Source organism: Vollenhovia emeryi, unplaced genomic scaffold (assembly GCF_000949405.1).
Source record: "Vollenhovia emeryi isolate VEMERY1.0 unplaced genomic scaffold, V.emery_V1.0 DF939130.1, whole genome shotgun sequence".
NCBI classification, from domain to species: domain Eukaryota; kingdom Metazoa; phylum Arthropoda; class Insecta; order Hymenoptera; family Formicidae; genus Vollenhovia; species Vollenhovia emeryi.
The window spans coordinates 468,937-492,052 of NW_011967236.1; the positions used below are offsets into that span (position 1 = coordinate 468,937).

The following is a 23,116-nucleotide window of genomic DNA, read 5'->3' on the forward strand; positions in this document are numbered from 1 at the left end:
AGAAGGGCAATCCACTTGGAGTAATTATTTCTTGTATCAATAGTTCGTTAGTAGGTTTTTTAAATGAAATTCTCTCTAATAGCATTCCCAAACATTCTAGCTTCATAATAAATAGCTACCATTTGGTGGACAAACTTAATGGTGCTCATATATGGTAGAAGTAGATCATATTTTACTTTCCTTAGACGTTAAGTGTCATGGAGAGATGGGATGTGAACTCAAAATATATTAGGATTCCACAGCAAGGATTCCTCTTGGCAATAGGTTTAATTCTACCTACTTTTCATTCAACGAAGTTTTCTATAGGCAGATCTTTGGCACTCCCATGACCCTCTCCGTTATCTCCTATTGTAAATCTTGTGGTGGTTGACTTGGAGAAGGAGATTTAGCTCACCTTACTTTCACTCCATCTTTTTATTACCGCTATGTTGACGATATTGTTCTTGCTGCTCCAAATAATCAAATTGATAATTATTGAGAATTTATTTCGTTACATGAAAGGCTACCTTAGAAATAGGAGATGAGGGTCGAATTAGTTTTCTCGATGTTAAGATTATTATCAAGGAAAACAAAATCATTTTCGACCAATTCCACAAACCTACATTACATTACAGCCATGAAATGGAATTATCTTTAGTATAGTAAATAAGGCAGTTCTTTTGTCCCACCCTCAATTCCGTACAAAGAATTTTCAATTTATAATCAGCACACTTTTGAACAATGACTAACCCTATAAATTATACTTTTTTTCCATGATTAATAACAGACTTAAATATTGGTTCCACATAAAATAGATAAAAGATAAAAGCACAAAAGAAGAGGATATCCCACCCAAAGATAAAGTATCGTATTTTACTGCCCCCTTTGTTAACAAAGTTCCTAACAATTTTATTTCCATAGTCAATAAATATAATTTCAAAATATCTTTTTCTATCCTCAATGGTCTAAAGAAATATATTATAAGGGGTAGAGATAAAATTGACAGTTTGTCTCATTGTGATGTAGTATCTATGTAAAATTAATTGCAATAATTACGAAGCAACATAAATTGGGCAAATTAAGAACGAAGAAGATTCAAGGAACATAATGCTGTTATCAATAAAAGAAGTAGATTTACTTTAAGTGGATTACTTTCGATCATATGAAATCATCGACTTTCAAAAGGGCCACAATTTTTATTGGAATGTAGAAATTTTTAATAACATGAACCTTCTCACATTGAAAGATTTGTCTCGGAAATGTTATATATAAAGAGACAAAATTGTGGTTTGAATGAACAAAGTGACACAGATCTACTTCCAGAAACGTATATGCCAATCCTCGACAAGTTATCCCTACTCCGATATAAAGTTCTTACTTCCTATTATCTCCTTGCTTTTAATGTTTTAAATAGCTCCTCGCTCACAATTGACTTTCCAAATTCATCAGACACACATTTACTAGACCCATAATTTCACTTTCTGATGACTCAGGTATTCATTTTTAGTCCACTGACACACTTCATTAATTTATTCATTACCTTTTATTTTAAAGTTTTATTTTTTATTTATTTTAGAGTGTTTATTGGTCGGAAAAGTTTATTACAAGATCACGAAATGTTAGAAACTCCCCTCCGTTTATAAAGTCTGGAAACTAAACTAACTCTATGAGAGATAATTCGACTGATCATTGTCTTACGATCTTGTCCAACAAGTTGTTCTCACATTGCTTACTAGAGTTCCTTATACGATAATTAATGTATCGATGTATTAACTAGATTTCCGTTATCGCAAGTATAATGTATCTCTTACTGCGTATAAAGTTTGTAAATTATTTAAACCCTGACCTTATGTCAGGTCGAAAAGTTTGTTGAATTTTTCGCTTGAATATATTATGACTAAGCACTTATATCTTGCTCGGTTCGCGTTAGTCTCTTGAAAAACTATTATTCTACTTCTTTTATTTCATCGGCGACTGAGTCTAAAATTTCGCGCACTGATATATTAAACTTGCGACTACATGTTCAAATTTCATATCAATTTTTTTCTACTTTTAGTCTGTTTATGCAGGAGCCACCGTAAGTTGCTTTTATTTAAAAGCACGAATGCAATTCACAAAAAGTAAAGCATTGCTTCTGATACGATAAATCGCATCATGCATTTTGTATGTGCAATTTATAGGACACTCAGCACGCACAGTGATAAAAAGATAATCTATTTGCGTAAAAGAATATATGATAAAAAAGTATCACTCGCATTACTACCAATAAGACTTAAAAACGATATAAAATTTAATCCTTTTCCATTATTACATTTCAATATTCAATAAAATCCAATATAATTACGTATTTTATACTTGATTATTCGTACATTTAAATATAATGGTTAAATGTATACAATATATTTTCAGATAAAGAATTTAAAAAACGCGGCAAACGTGCTTGTATCCACATAAATAATAGAGTTAATTAAATGTAAAGAAAGTATTTAATGCATAAAATAGATCGTTGTCACATTTTTAACAACCAACAATAATTACTCTTACTAATAATTTATTAAGAATAATAAAAACTGTGTATAAAGTGTCTGCAATAATTGTATTATATACATATTAATCAATTAGTACAGTGCTTGGAATTAGATGCACATTTCGAGCAGATTTCTGAGGCGACGCCTACTATTCTCTCACGGCCGCTCGAGGCTCGACGGCCAAGCCGCCGATCACGCGTGTGACGTTGGCCTCAGGAGCGTCGCTATATGAAAAATACTCTGAAATCGTATCTTTCGTCAAATTATCATCCAAATACTGTTTTTGATCAATAATTTTTATGATAAGTTATTTTTAAACGACCTACACTGACCAATATTTTTATTTAAAAAACACTACAGTAGTTAATAAAAAAACACTACATAGTAGTGTTTAAAAAAACTTTGGTCAGTGTAGGTCGTTAAAAAAAACTGGCGATGTTAAATCTATTTGAATAATTTTTATTTCTATAGTCAAATTTTTTTCAAGTTTAATTATTTCTGAGAATAAAAACTCATTAGCAAAGAAAATGTGATTACATCACTTTGCACTCATAGAGAATAGCGCGAGGAGGAAAAAAAATTCGTAATCTCACACAGGTGTTAATTTATAAAATCTCGTGCGTCATTTTCTTACGAGTTTGCCCCTATGCCCCGCGCATCTCTTTAGTGAGGACGTACGAATTACTTCAAATATACAGTAACTTTGCGGTTAGACATATGATTGGATTTTACTCGGTGTTATTGTGATTGCACTTGTTATATAAAAATAATTTATTTATTTACTATTCGTTATCTTAATAATTTACCAGAATAATAGCTAAAATCTCTACAACTCGTAGTAACATTGTTTAATAGTTCGCATCACTACAAATATAAGATAATATAAAATAATATAAATAATATAAAAATGCGCTTTTGATATAAATTTAAAAAAATGATAAACAGAATCAAATAATATAAACAAAAATAGATTAGACTTCCTCATTAGGAGCGTTGTTGCAGATGCAGAAAAAGCAATGTCATAAAAAGTTGGACTTTATTACAGCCTTCAAGTTATTTTTCTCTCATTTTTATTCAAGCACGATCATAAAAAAAGCATGCCTTGTTCAAATAATGAAAAAAACCTTGAGCACATACAAAGTATCGTATAATTTCAATGTTGTGAAACTTAAAGTTTTATAGAAAAACGACGAATTTTCTGATCAATTAATTATTAATTTGAAAAGAGGGATTGATTAGTTATAAATAAAAGCGATGTTATCTAAACGGAAAAGCTTTTATAATTCAAAAATATTTTATATTTTTATGTTGTACTGCTGGTCAATAATATTATAACAGAAAAGACGTGATGAATACTCAGTAAACATCATCGTTTTAGGCACACATTATCTGAGACTCTCTAGTAAAAGGAGGTTAATAGCCTCTTTACATACTTTAATATTTCTTATTGCGGTAATAACTTATAAGTCCTGGTTATTTAACAAACAGTTCGTATCGTAGATAAGTAATAAATTTAATTCTTATCTATTCAGTGGAATGCACTGTCACGTAGAAAAAGAACCGCTTTCATTCTTTCTCATTAACTCTTCTTTATCATATTTTTTATCAGAGTAGAGAAATGCGTAGTATATTGCTTGTTCTTATTAACAAGAGATGGAACACAGTGAGAAAAGGCTTTCTTTGGAAGAAGAAATAATATCAGAAACAAAGGAAATTGTTACTCGCAAAAAGCGATGAATGTTAATGGAGTGAAAGTCAGTATTAATCGTTCCGTACTAATTAATTACTAAGTACCATAATGACAGACGGTTCATCAAAAAGCAGCATTATGTTTCGTTTTCACGATTGTACGCGAGTGTCGCAATAAACTATTTCGATAGACGTCGCATGTTCTTGTGATTATGAAAACTTTCTTTTCTCTCTCTTCTTTTTCCTGATGTTTTGTTCCGCACAAACATGCATGACATAGTCAGTTATCGAACCAATATTAGATAACAAGCAGCGAGACACAATATAATCAATACGTGTGTACGTGTGTGCGCGCGTGTGTATGTATAAATCAAATCGAGCACAGAATTCTCTTATCGTCCACATTAGACCGGCCATGTGAAAAATCTAATTAGTTTAAACGGATAACAAGAGAACCGTGGGGAACGATGTGTCGCAACTTGTAGGCAAAACATTGAAAAGAAAATACGATGTATTACAAAGGCATAGCTAAGTATGAGGAAATAACCAGGAAATTTTCTCCTAAGAGCAATATGAGAAAATTATTTTTCTGAAATGTTTGTTAGCAATCGCATAAGAAATAACGCGTAACCGAGAGGCATTTTCGAGTCGCAGTATGTTCTTATAGCGAGAAACACAATGGGCATTTTACAGCCCGGCAACAGCGAAGCTCTACCTGCGTGTATAACCGTTTTAGATGTAAGGGGTTCCATTGTGGAGGCACTTCTCTCGGCCTGCCTGCTGTTACTCGTTTGTTGGGAAAAGGTATTCTCCATGTTTCGCTTCTTCTCTCTTCTTTCAACTTTCTCAATGAGCTGTACTTCGCTTGGTTTCGTTTCGAACACTTGCGCAAGATCATTATCGCAAATTTCTCTCTCTGTTTATCTGTTTCTTTCTATCTATTTTACGATTATTAAATTTTGACTAATGACACCTTAAAAAATAATATAATATATATAGCTTTCTCTTTCGATGACATAATCCTTAACAGAAAAATGATTAACAGCACTCGTGTTAATTCTTTACTGCAAATGCAAAATTTCTGGGATTCCTGCTACTTGTTTTATAATTTTAATCACTTGTCTTTCTTCTAAAAACAAATAAAACTTGACTCTACGGGTAATTAACGCTGAAAAATGTATAAGAAAGCTCAGCAGCAAATGCTGAATCTTGTGCTGTATAGAGAACGGTTATATACAGGGTGACTTCTAAGTACAGAAAATGTAAGAGAATATTCTTTGGCTTACTTTATAAAGAAAATGTTCTGTGAACGAATGCCCTGAAATGCTTTTGCAAAATACAAGATATAAAATTTGAGAAAAAAAATGAAGATTTCAGAGATTTAAAACAACGGCTGGAGATATCGTATTTAAATTCGGTGTGTGTACATGTGGTATTAAGAATCATTTTACAGTACCGATAAAACCGTTGTCTAAAAACGATTTTCAGACCCACCAGAGGTGTACGGCTAATCATATTAAGATTTTTTTAAAGAATGCTGTGCCACTGTTTTTATCAAAGTTTAACAACGTTTTCGAAATCTCGAACTAAAACTCAACAAGAATTGTCTCTTGCGATACTCACTTCGGAACCATCCTGTATATTCTTTTTAAAATTTAAAACTGGGGGCCTTTAGGTTTACCCACTAATGCATAATATCCTCTGATGCATATCCACTAATGCATAATATCCACTAATGCGTATCCACCAATGTATAATATCCACAGTTAAAAGTTAAATTCATTGTATAAAACGCATACTAAATATGAATGTTTTCCTTTTTTCCTTTATGGATATTCATCGCTATTGTGACAACCCTTTTTCACTTCCTTTCGAATCTAATGAATTTCCGGGTCAGAAAGATAAACATTTATAATTAAAAAATGGCCGTGTGGTATTTATATCTATGTAACTAAGAAGTTAAGCACGTTCGATTTGTAATTGATACTAAATAATGTTATTGTTGCTAGATAATGAGATGTACAGCGTCGGTAATAACAAATTCGAGGTAGTAATTGGTCGGTCAAACGTTGGATGCAGAGCTCGATCTACATCCGCACCTGTCCATTGCTTACCTCGAAATCGTTATACTGCATGCCGCAGGAGGGGAAAAGTGGTTGGGAAGCACACTCGTGTTCCAGATGGTGAGATTCAAGACCAGTTTCTAACGTTGTAAGCGATTCGTTTCGAGGTGAATTTTCGTCAACGGAAGACACTTCATCTTCATATTTTAAAGATCCGCGTCTTTCTTTTTTCGGAACGCGGTACATAACAATAACAAGTCGAATGCCTAACTTTTGAATTATAATATGTAAAGATAAAATATTGCTGGATGTAACAATATATTGTCGTTCTTTCTTTTTCGCGCGTTCTATTCTTACGAGAAATTCTTTGCGCTAAGAGAACAAACGGTAAAAAAGTAGATACAATTAATTCTCTTGACATTTCAGTTCTTTATTCTTTCAATGGTATTCGTCGTGCTTTAAGGTAGTTACAATATCATCCAAAAATCAGGACTCCAGGAAGTAAAAGATACTATTCCTCCTATGATCTTTCATGGAAACTTTTGGCTGGGATTGTACACTTTGAAGTCTTACACATAGAAACGTTGAACGAACCTCCGTATAACCTAACCCAACCTAATCTACACTAATTGTAAGAAACACAATAATCGTGGCAACATCGCAATTTCACTTCACTATTGTACAAACTTACAACTTGGCACTTTGAATAACTAAAACACTTTTTAAAAAATGTCGAATCAATTACGACATAAAGGATGGTTCATTACAAAAAAGTTATGGACAAACAATTAAAGGCTGTTGCAGCTGTGTATCAAACAAAGAAGACTAAATGTCAAGGGGTTGCAAATTTATTTGTTGGGAGGCGCATTGTCGCGACTATTCATCTCCTGTGTCTCATTTGACGGAAATTGATATTTTTTCTGAAGCTTTTGAATAATTTTTAACATCTTTAACAAAAACATAAATAATTTTGATTTTTTTAAATAACCCTCTCCCTGTATCGTGTTCTCTCATACGCTATTGAGTTTTTATTTATGAAATCGTAAAATTCATTTTGATGCTAAAATTAAAAGTGTGGCATTTGTGCTGGTTGGGTTTAGAGAACACGTACAAAAATTAACTGTAATTGTCTTTGGAGATGGTCGATCGAATTCACGATACTATGATTAGTTAGATAATATTGCGAACGAGCTATCGGAATAACTTGTTTTATGTACTGTAAAAGTTGTAGGCGTTTCGTTAGAAACGTGAGTTTGTACGACAACTACTTTAAAGCTGGAATAAGTCCAAGTCGTATGAATTTGATACTGACATCAATCGATAAGGCGATTATTCTCTATATTTAAATACTCAAATTAACCAACTTGCACATTGTCGTTATTTACTTAATTGCGCACTATTGTCATGGGAAATTATAATGTATGTGGTAATTTGTTGTTTAGGAACTGAAATAATATTCCGATAGCTTGCTAGCGATATCATTCGAATAATAATATAACGTGCTCGATGTATATCACAGTAGCAGTACGTTATACGACTTCTGAACTCGAAAACATTTAACAAAGATGACTTCCGGATTGCAAACTTACAATTTAAATGCAGCAAACAACTGTTTGTGGCAAAACGTATATACGAGCAAAACAGAAAACAGAGTCGGGGGGAAAAATAAAATTACCGGAATGTTATGCTCGTAGCTAATCGTAGATAATATCTCGATTGTGCATTCAGAAGCAACATGTATTATAATGAAAATGCATGCATTCGTTACATTATTAATCGCGCTGTGCACGACGTTGCCTGAGATATCTTGCTAGTTTATCTCACACGGCTGTGCATTTTCTAATTAACAAGCATAGCAGGATCGACCTTCGATGATGGACAATACATCGGACAGTGTTACGCAGTAATTATCACTCGTAATGCAATTTCGGGGGCAGCAACTTTTTGCTTCCAATGGACGCCACGTCGTATTTGTCGTCGATTTTACGTATAAAATACGCTGCCAAAGTTTAAATATTATTGTGTAATAGAAAATGGACAGACATTTAGAAAGTGAACAGTTGAAAAACAAGTTGCGTACAAGAATAAACTCACCGACTCATACAGTATCACTATCACAGTAATTAGAGTTACTTCCCGTTTAACTCGTTTAATCTCCATTATTGTTCAATATTATCGATACAATGAAATTATTTGATGACTTTTCGAAATAATATACGTAGCATGATCATTTTATTTATCATCGTTATATTGGACATTTCATTTGAATACAGACTATGTATCTGTCGAGTAACGACTGTGTGACGCATAATGTTGAGAACAATAGAACCATCTATCCTTTGAAACATTCATCGTGGAATGGATACGCTCTTTCGATGGCGGTCTTTTATGCAACGATAAATACCACGTAATGGAATAACAAACGAGACGCTAAATGACCATGTAAAAAATACACTATTTAAAACTGCTATTTTTCATCGGGGGGCATTAAACAGGCATGGGCGATGAATATTTATCAGCCCAAATTTCAGGCGTATACGTACAATGTGACAGGAGATACTGAAAAATTCCACAATTTAAATACTCGGCGGTCTTTTCAGATTCAAATTTTGGTTAAGAAACGACTTACCGACAACAGCCAACTCTGTCGACGGTACAGTCGATCTTGGTTTTTAATTAATAATTTGTTGATTAGTTATTTCAATCACATTCTTGTTGATCTCGTTAATATACGCGGCGTGTACCTACAGTCGTGTACATATACATATCTGTCAATGGAATTAGTCGAACGACATAAATGTCATTATGTTACGAATTAACGCGATATTTGAGAGTAACCACATGTATTCCAGGAATAATCAATGTTATATAGCATATTGTAAAGCTGCTCAATATTACTTAATCAGTTAATAAATTCGTTGCGAAACAGATTCGGATGACGAATGTGAAAATACGTTTGAAAAGATCAAGAGAAGATTAAAAAACGAAAGAGAAGGCGAGGTATGCAAAGCGAAAGCAGGTACACAAATCTTGATGGATGCGCTTCAGTGAATATTTCACCTGTAATCGACGTTGCATTTTTTTCTCCTCTCAGTTTTTTCACGTGAAATTTGGCAGCTTTTTCAGAAGTAAAAACTTTTTGGGACAACAAATTTTGATTGCAAAAGTTAACCGACATTATTCAAATAATCAATTGCGTTTCACGTATGTATTTCAAAAGTTGATATAAATGTAATCGAACATCATGCAATCACCAAATTACTGCTTTTTATTGGATATATTTTCTTGTTACGCAACGAGAAAACGAATGTATGAATTACTTCATACATCGTCTTTCGAAAATGGCACACTAACGTGAATTATGTAAGATCCACTTGCGTAAATTGTATTTTGTTTTTGTTCTCTCAGAGAGAAGCAATAACAGACGGGCAATGTTGATGTATTAATTATTTACCATTTCATTGAGAAACGTTTTATTTTACAATATTTCTAATTTGAGACTTGCTTACGTACGAAAAGAAAGATCTCAGAAATAACGTTCTTTTGAAACACGCAAAACGAATGCTCGTTTTCCAACCGCAAGATGATAAAACCACAAACTGTCTGAGAATTCAAAATTACAATTCGTTTTGATCTCGTTGTAGAATAATGAGGTGCCATTATTGTCTTTTTGAAGTCCAGTAAAATCGGCCCCGTCATTTCTAGATGGGGCTCGATATATTGAAAATTATTTAAAAACTTTTCTTTAAAGGTGTTGTGTCACAACATGTGCGGATTATACACGAGCGAATGCGATTTGAAAAAAAAAAGTAAATAACAAATAGTTGAAATAATTTTTACAAAAGCTAGTTTTTTCGATGTAACGTATATAATACGTGTGTGTGTGTAGTGTGTGTGCATGTGCGCACTTTTATTACAGAGATACATGATACGTTAAATTGTACCAGGGACATGCGTATAGGTAATTATATTTTTTTATGAAAGAATGGCACGTCACTAGTTTTTCCAAGTTTAACAATTTTTTTATATTTCGAACCAAAACTCAACAAAAACTGTCTGCTTTTCATGCTGTTTTCGAGCTAAACGACAAAGATTAAAATCAAAAGTAAGTAGCTTCATACTTTTTAGCCCTTTAGGATGTACGTTTGTAGCATATTTTCTTCATAAAATAGGCCGAGGAACCTTTATATTTTTAGTATTTGCTTAGGAATCATATGCATATAATATGTATAGAGGAAAGTCCACTAATATGAGATAGTGGGGTTTTTGTTAAACTAACAAGCAACATGTATTGGTTCCACCATGAATTTATTACTCTTGAAGGGAGATCTGTTTAGTGGAAAATTCATTGTTAGACCGTGTAATGCGCGAAAGAAGATTTGTGATTGAATTCGGACGCTGAAAACCATCTCGCATTAGAAGCCTATCTCATAATAGGGAACTTTCCTCTATGTGCATATAATGTTCATATTTTTATATACATGCATGGAATTACTTGGAGCTTGGTCGATTTATCCGCAACATGAAAATTTTTATCATCCTTTGTATGCGCGCGAGTACGTTTTCGATGATGCGATAAAATGGCGCGTTCGTTTCGATGCAGCTCATTAGAATAATGCGAAACGTGTGAGTTTAATTTGCGTCAACGTTACGCTGTAATTTATACAGTTACAAGGCTACTCCGTGTATTATACATAACGGTAAGATAGCAGCGCTAACAATAAGTTATACTAATTAAGTCATTTTCAATCAGCGAACAAAAAGGCAAGGTGGTTTTTATCCGATTCTAATTGTACGTCTAAACAATATACTCCGCACTTATTTTGTGCGCGATATATCATTTCGAGTGCGCTTAGTTCTAATTAGCAAAGATTGTAAATCATTTATGGCCGATTTTCCCGATGACTATTATTTGCTATTAAGAATTACAGCGCTCTGCAGTCTTATGATCAATGATATAATTGCTATTGGCCACAATCGCTGGTGCGATTAATTCACTTATGCTCGCCCTAAGTATACAGCGATCAAATACGTGGCTCTGTTTACACAACAGAAAGATCCGATAAACACATCCAAGTTAAATTTACCCGATAAAGATTTACGATATGGGTAAGGCGATCGATAGAGTGACTCATTGGCGATTATTATATCGTGAACGTGCTAATGTGTGCGCAATGTAACGCTTTAGAATGCAAATTCGCGGAATTTGTTTGTCATCACCAATAAACAATCGCGATTGCGAAAGAAAACGATAGGGGGGGAGGGGGAGGAGGAGGAGGAGGAGGAGAGGGAGGTCGCTCATATATAAATTTTACAATTCAGCCGTGGAGCCGCGTCGATATTTACCGCGCCGAGCGAATGGGGGAAAAAAAACGTCGATCGATAATTGATGGCAAAGGCAATAAAAGGAGTAACAATAAAGTGGGAAAAGATAGAAAACGTTGATATTACGAAACCGCCCCGTGGGTACTCGGGAAATTCCACGCCCTCGCACTTCGCGTCCCGACCCACGAGATGGCGCCACGCGCAGTAACGAGCCGCTCGCTACAAAGTGGCCGCTCGTACGTACGCTCGACGCGTACTCGGGCGACTCCTCGGCGTCCTAACGTTGCTCGTGTCACTCGAGATTTATATAACGCTAATCGTGTTAACTAACATAAACATGACGGCGACACTCGATTACTTACCGGCGCGAAATCCAACATATAGTACGTGAGGCGCGAGCCCGTGCGTGCGCGCTCGCTAACGGAGCGATTGAGTCATGAGGGGCACACGATCAGAGGGAGAGAGAGAGAGACACTCGAGAATCCACGTATCCGCAATAGGTTAGAATCCCGCCGTTGAGAGATCCCACTCGTTTCTCATGAATTGCACACGATCACTACACTCTGCGGACAGCGGAAGTCCATATCACCACTGGGCGACGAGCAATGAGAGAGAGAGAGGTTAGGCGGCGGCGGCACGCGGTTGCGTGTACGAGACCACCCTTGGAACACCGTGATATACTTGGCGCGATATAGCGACGCGCTACGAAAACGATGAATGACAGCGTGGCAGGCGACGCACACTCCCCGCGATGGTCGGCGCGGCAATGTGATTCCGGGTATATTGGTTCGCTGCAATGGGCGACGGTGGTGGGGCACCGCGATAGGGGAGGACGGTACTACTACGCGCGTGTTGGTTGGAGAGATTGCGTGGCGTGGCGCGGCGCGGCGCGTGGTGCGGTGCGGTACGGTGCGGCGCGGCGCGGCGCGGTGCGGTACGGCGCGGCGCGGCGCGGCGAGGAGGGCGGCGAGGAAAGGGAAAAGAATTCTATAAGCGAGACTGCGAGAGTGTATGTATGGTAGCTGAGAGGTATCTAGCAGAGAGAGGTGGCTGATTCGGTGGAAAGGGGTACATGGGGTAGTTGCAGAAGGGCGCGAGCGCCTCGGAGGGGTGGAGGCAGATGGCTGTTTGTAATCTCTTTGAATAGCGCGTTTTCCATCTACAGACTAAATGCTCCGTTTATTAACGTTGCGATTTCACGATGTAACGCGGGCCAACTTTGAGCTGCGGTAATTGAATGTACGCGGAAAGAGTCGCGACGACGACATATCTAACGCGAGAAACGAGTTCCGCTCCTTGTCTAGCGATAAAAAGCATATAAACGTAATGAGGGAGTTGTATCGCGTGTCATAAAATGGTCTCCCCCGAATTGACAAGAAAAAGAACCAACGCTTTTCGATTTAATAAATAAATCGAGCGTTCGTAGTACGCAAAAACGAATGTAGGAAAGCCGCAAGGCTGAGTGTACGAGCGGCGATAGGTGTTCTCAAAAATAAGTAATTTATTCACATATAATGAGATAAAAGATATGTTGTGCACGTTTCGACTTACTAAGCCAAGCACAGCAGTTGGAAGATAAGTGAAAGCTCGTGCCAAAAATCGACAGGCATGGAGACTTGAAAGAGGCCTACGTCCAGGGCTGTTATAGGCTGGAGATAGCGACAGTTTAAAATCACATTAAGTTACAATAATCGAAAAGAGCGAGTCTAAAGTGACTTATATAATATTACGCGTATGCATAATATATGTGCGTCACGTTATAAAGCAAGTGGTTTTTTTTTCAAATGCTTTTCAATCTTATGTTTATTGTAAGCTGCCACTGCGTCAGTCGTCGAGTGAAGCTTATGCGATAGTCGGAATGTGGCAGATGCACCAAGACTAATGAAAGACTGAAAGAGTTTATTCTATTGGCTCGCGCGATGTTACGAATTATTATTGTTAATATTTATCTCGCACACGGTGCAAGGCTATTCTGCGGCATGCCGTACCGTGCCGTGCTGTGGCGTGGCGTGGCGTTCGTGAAAAGTCTTCGGTTTAACTACCTGCTAGTAACGTGATCGTTTACGTCGATTAAGGCAACATGTGTTCGAGGAGTGTGTAAACACAGTCATTGAGTTTCAAAGTACAAGAGCAAACGCGCTGCGATATTACCGTATATTGTAAGGCACAGTCCGTTTATCCCGCAGCTTACAAATGCAGAGACTTTATTTATATTTACCGCGAGTTTATAAATTTATTTGTAAAAAGTCCTTTACCTCAGCCACATAAAATTCAATGGGAATTATATAGCAAGAGCGTCGATTTATCATCGATTTGAAGCGTCAGCAGTTTAATATGAGTTTTGCAACTGATAGAAATTCGATCGTTATCATATCTTTGATAGAGAACCAATTGATTTAAACGCTTTGTAGTGGATAGATACTCGAGTGCAGGACAAAATTACCGATAGTGAGAAGAAAAATTTGGATTTTTGTGCTACGAATCGTGGATTGTCGTAAAAGCAAGACACATAAGCTGGATACCATAAAGATTACTTTATGTAATATTTATATGAACAGATACGCTTTGTAATGTTTTAATATTCAGTAATAATAAGCAAATAATCAAAGAAAAAAACAAAAAATTAGAAAGACTGAAACATTACCAAGTTGATACGCGTTTTGTATAAATATTAATCAGCTTCAGTGGAGGGTCATTCAATGCCGGCAATACAACGGAGATGTAACCTCTCATAAATAAATAATTGCAAAAGAGGGATATTGACAATAAACTAAAATAAAAAGCTGTTAAGATGGCACTAATAAATTCCAGTCAGAAAATTTCCTGTGAAGGAAGGAACTAAAAGGCGAAGGAAAATATCTTCTTCTCGTCGCAATCATGACAGAGAGATGTTTTATGAGATCTTCAAACGATAACATTAAATACGGCCTGTTTATTTATCGCTCCGGATTCGAGTTTGTTTTAGAAATACTCGGCATCGTGTGAATAATACCTGCATCTGTTGGCCTAGATAACGAACTCTGACAGTGTTGATGGGAGGGGAGAGAGAAGAAAGAGAGAACGGAGGCGAATGGATCTGGAGAGAACGGCAAGGGAGAAAGAAATAAGGAGAGGGGAAAAGGAGGAAGGGAGATGAAAGAAGGGAGGGAGGGATTGGAAAGAAGGGGGAGTCAGAGGGGAGGAGAGAGAGAGAGAGAGAGAGAGAGAGAGAGAGAGAGAGAGAGAGAGAGAGAGAGAGAGAGAGAGAGATTTGTCATGTTTCATTATAAATACCATCGCAACCAAGAAGCCAGTTGAGCAAGTTTTATCTTCCACAATATGCTTTTAAGAGAACCAGCCTTTCCTGTCATCAATCACTTACTTTTTTACAGAGGATCGACTTCGGACGTTACTAGCTTTTGACTCGTTCTTTCTTTTTTTACAGAGGGTAGCTTTTATATTACATTGTTGAAGTATATTATGTAAAATATGTAAATGCATGTGGATATAAGAGAGATTTTGTTTAAATTAATTGTTATATATTCTTAAAAATGCGCTTGTTTGAATCGTTATCTATACATTAGCTTCATTCGATTCTTGCATCGTTCTTTGTTACATAAGAAAAATATAGGTGAGATTATCAGAATACAAACTTTGTCTCGTAAATCTCACAAATAAAGCACAACAAATTTATCTTCTGATTAGCCAGCTAATTAGTTATCTTCTAAATCTGTTATACGTTGTATGTATAATTTATTATATTTTATAAGCTGCACTTTATATAAATATTTCAACGACAACTTAAATTTTTCTTTAAGAACGAATGTATGTTTGTAAGTGTGTGTTGTGTATTTATTGTTATCATGAGATAGTCGGAATAACAGCCATTTTTATAACGACTATAATGACGAAGATAAGCTTTTTAACAATGTCCTAAAGTCAATTCAAGGATAGCTTATCGTTCAGACCGAATATAGAACATACTCGAAATACTTAGCTGGCTGAGCGCGAGATACATTGTTATAGATATAACTGCAATTAAATACCTTAAATATACTAAGAGAAAATTGAATATTAATAGCGAGGAAACGGACTGAGATGAAAGAAAATCATTAGCTGGAATTTATTAAGTGCTTATGTTTTTATATCCGTAAAGTTTTATTTTACCATTTCCATAGTATTTATTCAATTTCGTGAAAGACAACTAATGCAAGATTGCGAAGCGTAAAGAACAAGTAGGGAGGAGTGCTTACATAATGCAAATATTCCGTGATAGCTTCCAACAGACAAGAAAGCTGGTTTTCAAAGATAAAGTGAAATCTGTTTTACATTTTTGACTGTTCAAATAGTACAGACGGATGAACGATACGTTGCTACTTGGCTTCAAAATAATCGATTTGCATGATGAAATAAATTTTATTTCCAATATAATCGAATACATAAATCGTATTCGTACTTTTTTCTATTAAAAAATTTGGTACGTGATTTATTTTTATTATTTATTCGTAATTGAGGTAATTTCTATCGATTATAGCTTCTAAAAATAATCGAGAAAATAAAATATGAACAGATCTCATTCACAAAATGAATAACGATGGTCCATGTTAAGCTGAATACATAAATCGAAAAAAAAGGAAGCTTAAGCGAACGAGATTGCGAAAAAAAGCGAACTATTTATCTCATGTTGGTCGAATATAATATAATAGAGTTGCAGGATTAACGGTTTGACGATCGTGCAATTAATGTTGATTAAATCGCACCTTTCTCTCGATTACTTGGATTACGTGTTTTCTTGAGCAGAAAACTTGACTTCTGACTTTCGTATTATTTCGCCGATGTTGATTAAAATTATTATGTTATTAGTACATTTTTAACAAATTTTGAAATATTATTCGCTCGGCGTTTTTTCGGCAGAGGTTCGGTGAAAAACCTTGTAACATGAAATTAATAAATTAATGTAAATATTGAAATTATTTTGTTTCATCAGTCATGCCGCTTTAAACTGCTAAATTAAATTTCTGGTAAGTCTTTTCAAATTTGATAAATCTTCCATGTTTTTGTAACAATGTCTACAAATATATTCCGGTATGTGATAACTGCACGTGTACATACGAGAGAAAATCCAAGGAATCAAGCGACAGATGGTCGTTAGAGAAAGTAGACGAATGGAAAGTAAACTCTCTTTCATAGTTACAACAATGTCATTACATATATTAACGTCTATGTATAATTATTTGTTTAAACATATACGATTACTAAAAGACAAATACTCAGATAATTACCACATATGAATAAAATCTGTATATTATTTATTTTATATAATATACAGAGAATTTCAACATATGATTACGGTTTAAAAATATTAATGAGTAAAAGATTGCAAAAATAATTAACTACATACCTTTTATAATTTTATTTTACTACAAGAGAAAGTAATACCTAAAGAATATATCATACATATACGTATATAATATTATAATGATATTAGTAGAATTTAGTAGACATACATATATGCATTTATAATAATGCCATCGAAATTTAAGGTGGATTTTTAAATAAATTAATTCCCTGTCTTATTCACTCAAACATGTGTACGTACATGTACATAATATGTTCTCGCTTGCCAGAATGGAGAGAAGGAAAGGTCACGCGAATGGAGTGAGAGTAAAACGGAAGACTGAGAGATAGATGAAACAAGAAGAAAAAAGGAGAAGAGAAGAAAAAAAGGAGAGAGAGAAAATATGGAGTTAAGGGAAAAGAAAAGAACAGAAGATGTATAAAGAAAAAAGAGAGGAAAAGGAATAGAATAAAAAATCGAAATGAAAACGATGGAAAAGAAAAGAGATATAACAAAAATAAAAGGAAAAGGAGTGAAGGGGAAGAAATAGGAGTGGAAAAAATAGGGGAAGAAAGAAAGATGGAAAAGAAAAAATAGAGAGAGAGAAGAAAAACGGCCGGAGATTTGAAGATTATCATTATTGCAAAACAGAACAATTCTTTATCGAAAAAAATGGCCGCGTGATTTGGTTAAATAATATCCGGCTACTGTGCAATTTTTTAGTTTCACTTTATATGGCCGAAATGTGTTATATAACAAGAGATACTACCGCGCAAGATAATTGAACGTACGATTTATTGTAACTTTCTAAAGAGTCGTTTGCTCGATTACAAAAGTTTCACGATAGAATTCAAGCATCCAGAGCACATACGAGATCATGGCTACTAATTAATAAAGGAGAAATTCCCACGTTCATATGAGAACTGCTAATCCCATTTCAGTACACGTGAATATTTTCCTTTAATATATAGACACTTCATTCTACTGACACGTTCGATGATTATATTAAAAAAAAACATTCTTTTTGCTAAGGGTATTCATATTCAACTGTTCACGATATTGTATTTAAAAAAACGAATCCGTCGTTGTTCCTACACAATTGAATAAGTAACAGACAAAATAATATCTTTATATTACCAATAAACATTAACAAGAAGATATAATCATCTTCGTATAATATGTTCTTTACATATTATACGAATGCGCGTATACGCGGTATCGCAACAAATCCATTGAACTATCGATTCAGCTATATCTCTTCTCAACTATTCGATAAGACGTATTGCTTTAACGTGAATCGGTTCGCGACCTTAGATAATAGCTTATTCGTAAGCACCAACATGCTATGGCGTGCTGATAACATTTGCGTGATAATATGATTGCTCGAGTGTACTTATAAACTATATAACAGTGATTAGATAACGAGATTAGATAACAGATACGTTTTTGTGATAGCACTGTAACATTAATCATCTTATTCAATTCATGTTTCTTGTAAAATATTTCAAATTTACATTTATAATTGTTACATTTGCAACTTGCCAAATACTTGTATACTTGCGTATACAAATTTAATTTTTCGGGTTTATGAAACAGGCTAAAACATAAAACAAAAAACCGATTAACTCCCTTTCTTAGAAAAGTCGCTCTATTTAGTTTTATCTAGTCTATGGATCTTCTTAATTCGGAGTAGTACGAGGTCGAAAAGGGAAATGGCTTAATTGGGGTGCCACAAACCGCACTATTAATCCGAGCTTGTTTAGAGCTGGCTCAAGTTATCCGAACTAGTTAAGTCTAAAGTCAAGTTGGTAAGATCGTGTGTAACCTGCAAATCGAAGTAAATCGTTCTAAAGGACAGACTGAAATAATCTACTTCAGAGATATTTACTTCTCGTGACTGTTCTCGAAGACACATGTTATTATATTTATTCTGTTATTCTTTATTGCAAAATAGCATATTTGTATTTTTCGAAATTTCATTCTATAAAAGAGGTCATCCACAAGAGTGCGTATATTGGAATTCCTTGTTCTTCCATCAATAATGACACATCGTAATGAACTAAAAAAATGATATGAAAGGAAGTGCATTGTATACTGGTGTTATTTATATAACAAAATAAAAAGGAAAATCAATTCTCCCGTTATTATTTCTAATTGTAAGTTCACAGTAGTCGTGCATCTATATCTATATAATTTCTTTTTCTTCTCTTTCTTTCTGTTTTCGTGTGCTCTTTCTCTCGCCTTTCTTTATCTCTTTTCTTATTTAATCATTTTGTCTTTTTTATCTCATTCATCTTAAGTCAAGAACATTTGAAATGAGTTTAGGAAAAAGAGATAGAGGGAGGAGGGGAGGAGAGAGGGAGACAGAGAAAGAGAGAAGGGAAGAAGAGAGAAGAGAATGCTGGATATTAAACTTCAACGATTACGTCATGCCTATGCTGCTTTATATACAAAATGGAATAGTAACTCTATGCGCTTCATATTATACATTCTCTAATGTGCTCTGTTATCCTCCATTTTTAAATAATATATAAAAAAATAAATAATGTATAAAATCTATTTTAAATAATATACAAAAGTTGCTTATAAATAGTTATTCACAAAAGTTTTATGTGTGGTTTCAAATAAGAATATAATGTGATAACCATAATTTCTTTCTCAGTGTAGGCGTTTAATGTTTTAGAAAGTACGATAATGTTCTAAGCACTTTCAAGTCCACTCTAGAAGTTCTATAATTTGTATCATGTCACATCTTACATACTTGAGTATGACAACTTAGTCCGTCTATCGTTTGTCACAAAAAATTTCATTATATATTATTTAGATTGAAGACTAAATCACTAAATGTTCTAAAGATATTAAATCATATTCTTACCCTTTTTTAACGCATTCACACATTTTTAAGTTCATAAAATTTGTATAACATAAACGCATGTGTTTGCGATAAAAAGTTATTCCCTTGCAAAGCATGCTATGATATTGTCGGTTCACTTCATAAAATTATTGGTATTATTATCAGTAAGTAAATTTATATGAAACTGCGGAAATTGTATGATTAGATAAGATTAAGTTCGGTAATAACAAAGTATAAGTTTTACTTGCACGATAAGCGACCTCGCTGAGCTGATAATATAATGCGCAAATAAACAGTAAAAATAAAAAAGTGTATTTTGATGTAATTTTTATAAATATATTATTTTACTAAATTAATCAATTACTTAATCTTGATTATTTAATCAATTATTAATTTCCTAATAATTATAACTTAAAATTAAATTTTTACTATACAATAATTATACAAATATTGTCTGATAATTTTGTGCATCATCATTTACAAATGCCTAGAATGGATAAATATTCATGGACTAGAAGATATAAATACTCATGAGACACTGGCGTTGTAGATAATAAAATAGAATAATGCATCTTGCGAAAATTATTAACCAAGATTATCTTTCCTTTTTTCCTAGCAGTTGAGTAACTTTGAAACATTTTTGTCTTGAACTTAAGGGCTCTGAAATGTTCGAATAGGTTGGTTAAAATGAGCTATTCTCTCCGTGTATGCGTGTGTGTACGCGCGCGCGCTGATAGCTTCACGATTTATTTTCGCGATAAGATTATATTTCACGTTTTATCGTTTATGAGCTTTTATGGCATATTTGAAATTTAGAATAAAAGAATTAACACATTAAAGGAAATTCCGAAATTAATTATTGAACTAGTTATATTTTGTAGTAAAACTATCGCAAGATTCCCATCATTTATGTATCAGAATCGGAATATATAAAACTATTCCAAGACATCTTATTGATAGTTCAACGCATGTGATTATTTTGCATTGCAAAGTTATTATATAAGCTGTGTGATATAATGTATGCGTTTCATTATATCACGTATGTATAATGTCCATGATATTATGAATATGAAATGTACTATATGTATCTGATATACTCGATTCAATAATTTTTGTTAAAATGACGTAGATATAAATAACCATAATAAATAAATTAAATAATAATAATAAACTATTTAATATCTAACGCCAATATTTTAAATAAAAGTGTCGATACATTAAATGAAGAGAGAGAGAGAGAGAGAGAGAGAGAGAGAGAGAGAGAGAGAGAGAGAGAGAGAGAGAGAGAGAGAGTTATTTCATCGGAACTATTTCTTAATTGAGGCAGACTTTAGAAAGTTTTTGCTAAATATTAGAAATCTTAAAATCACAAGATAAAGTTTGTTTTGTTTCAAATTACTCGTTTCTAAAATATTAAAATTTTTAGCTTAAAACTAAAAGTTTGGATACTCTTTTTTTCTACAGTTCAAGTGGAGTTATGACTTTCTACAGTTTAGCTCAAAAATCGATAATCCGCCGCAGTGACCATCTTATTTGAAAGACCTAACTTCAGATTTTCAAATTTTAATTTTACTGGGACATAGATTGTTAGTCTAATGTCCCAATCTCTAATTTAGAGAACCAACCCTCACATTATGAATTTAAAATCCATGTGTAGAACGAGAAATTGAATCCGAGACCCGTCAATTATGCCATTCTCAGACAGAGCGATGCGGTACTCTTAATTTTTTATATTATACAAATTACTTTTGTATAATATGTATTTATAATTTAACTTAAGCAGAAACATTTGCACACGAAGATTGTATTTTTTACTACATGTATCTTATTACACGCGCGCGCGTATACACATCTTCATATTTTACATACAAACACAACAAAGATGTAAATTCGACCGTTCAATTTCCGTACGGTAAACCTTGGATAATACTAATGCTGGCGGTACCGTAAACTTCGAGTTTTACGAGTATAACTCGAAAAGTACTTTAAGAAAAGATACTTTATTATAGTGTTTTTAGAAAGCTGCCGAAGTAAGCTGTAAGGATATCTAACGAAAACTAGAGAGTTCCATTTAAAGAATTGATGGTGACCTTCATGTGGCCTACAAACGACTATCCACGGCCAAATCATTGCAACTAAGGTCCGGTTTTGCCAACATCGCTTAACTTTAAGCTTAGCTTAATTCGTTCTTCGTCTCTTTCCAACTGTTACTTTAGAAAGAGACAAATACGAATTAAACTAGGATTAAAGTTAAGCGACGTTTGGTGAAACCGAGCCTAAGCTGTACGGCGTTAAATATATGTAATTTTAAGAAACAAAACAGTGTGGTTTTGTAAAGAATAGGACAGTGAAGATAAAAGGCGTTAATAAATTATCGACAGCACGTTAAAATAGAAACTACAAAATGCTTTTTGAATTTTTCATCGACGGTGATTTTTCACAGAGTCGCAGCGATTTGAAAATAGCCAATTTTTACAATAGCTTATGAAAATATTCCCATTTTTTTTACAATGGTTTACAATGACTTCAAAATTCTCAATTGTTCTTGCTAAATTATTCTTGTAACATGTAGCGTTATTGTTCGTTTTAATGCAGTGCTTTTACATTTAATATAATTGTCATAGAATTAAAATACACCGAAGATTTATATTTTGTTACAATTTAATATGCGAGAGCAAATATTTATTTCAATTCAGTAACTGCCAAACAGTTTGTTTTTGTCCTTTATCAGACATAATTGAATTCGATATATATCGATATCATGAGTTATTTATCGATCGTGGAAACAAAAAAAGAGTTGTCGGTTTTTAAGTTTTTAAATCTGTTCTTTCTATCAATTAAAAACTATTATAATAAAATTATTTAGACACTAACACCCTGTCACGGGTATTAGCCTTATTCTTCCGAATTATGTTATCACATGTGAGCTTTAGGAATTATATTAATTTAAAAACTATTTATGTGTGTGTTTTGAATAAAATAACTTTATTTTGTTCAAAACATTTTTATTTTAATATAAGTTACAAGAATCTTTATACCGTATTTTCTCGCTTCTGATGTTGCTAATTTAAGATGTGTGAACAAAAGCCTTAATATTATACAGGGTTTGTCAAAAGTGTGGGAACCCCTAAATAATTTTTGTAAAAATGAAAATGTAAAAAAACGGTAAAACACGTATTTTTATTTTTCAAAAAAACTATCTTTTGACATGGATACCGATCATTCCCCCTCCCCAGATGCGCGGGGGTAAAAGGGGGGTTGAAAATTTTAATGGGACTCCCTATATTATGTTAAAAAAAGTATTAAGGTAAGATGATAAAAAAATGAATATTTTACAAGATATTTTGTAATTTATGTCAAA

At 33.9% G+C, this 23,116-nt stretch overlaps 1 protein-coding gene across 4 annotated transcripts in view; it reads right to left on the minus strand.

Moving 5' to 3' along the window:
- Nucleotides 1–23,116, minus strand: part of LOC105568280 (TOX high mobility group box family member 3-like) — an 84,563-nt gene that overhangs the window by 23,128 nt on the left and 38,319 nt on the right. Inside the window, exon 1 of one of the 4 annotated variants that reach the window (XM_012023813.1) lies at nt 11,947–12,410. The exons of the other annotated variants lie outside the window; for them this stretch is intronic. Coding sequence (XP_011879203.1) covers nt 11,947–11,964 — 18 coding nt within the window. The 5' untranslated portion in view covers nt 11,965–12,410. Of the gene's footprint in view, nt 1–11,946; nt 12,411–23,116 lie in introns of those variants that run through there. 4 annotated transcript variants of the gene reach the window in all.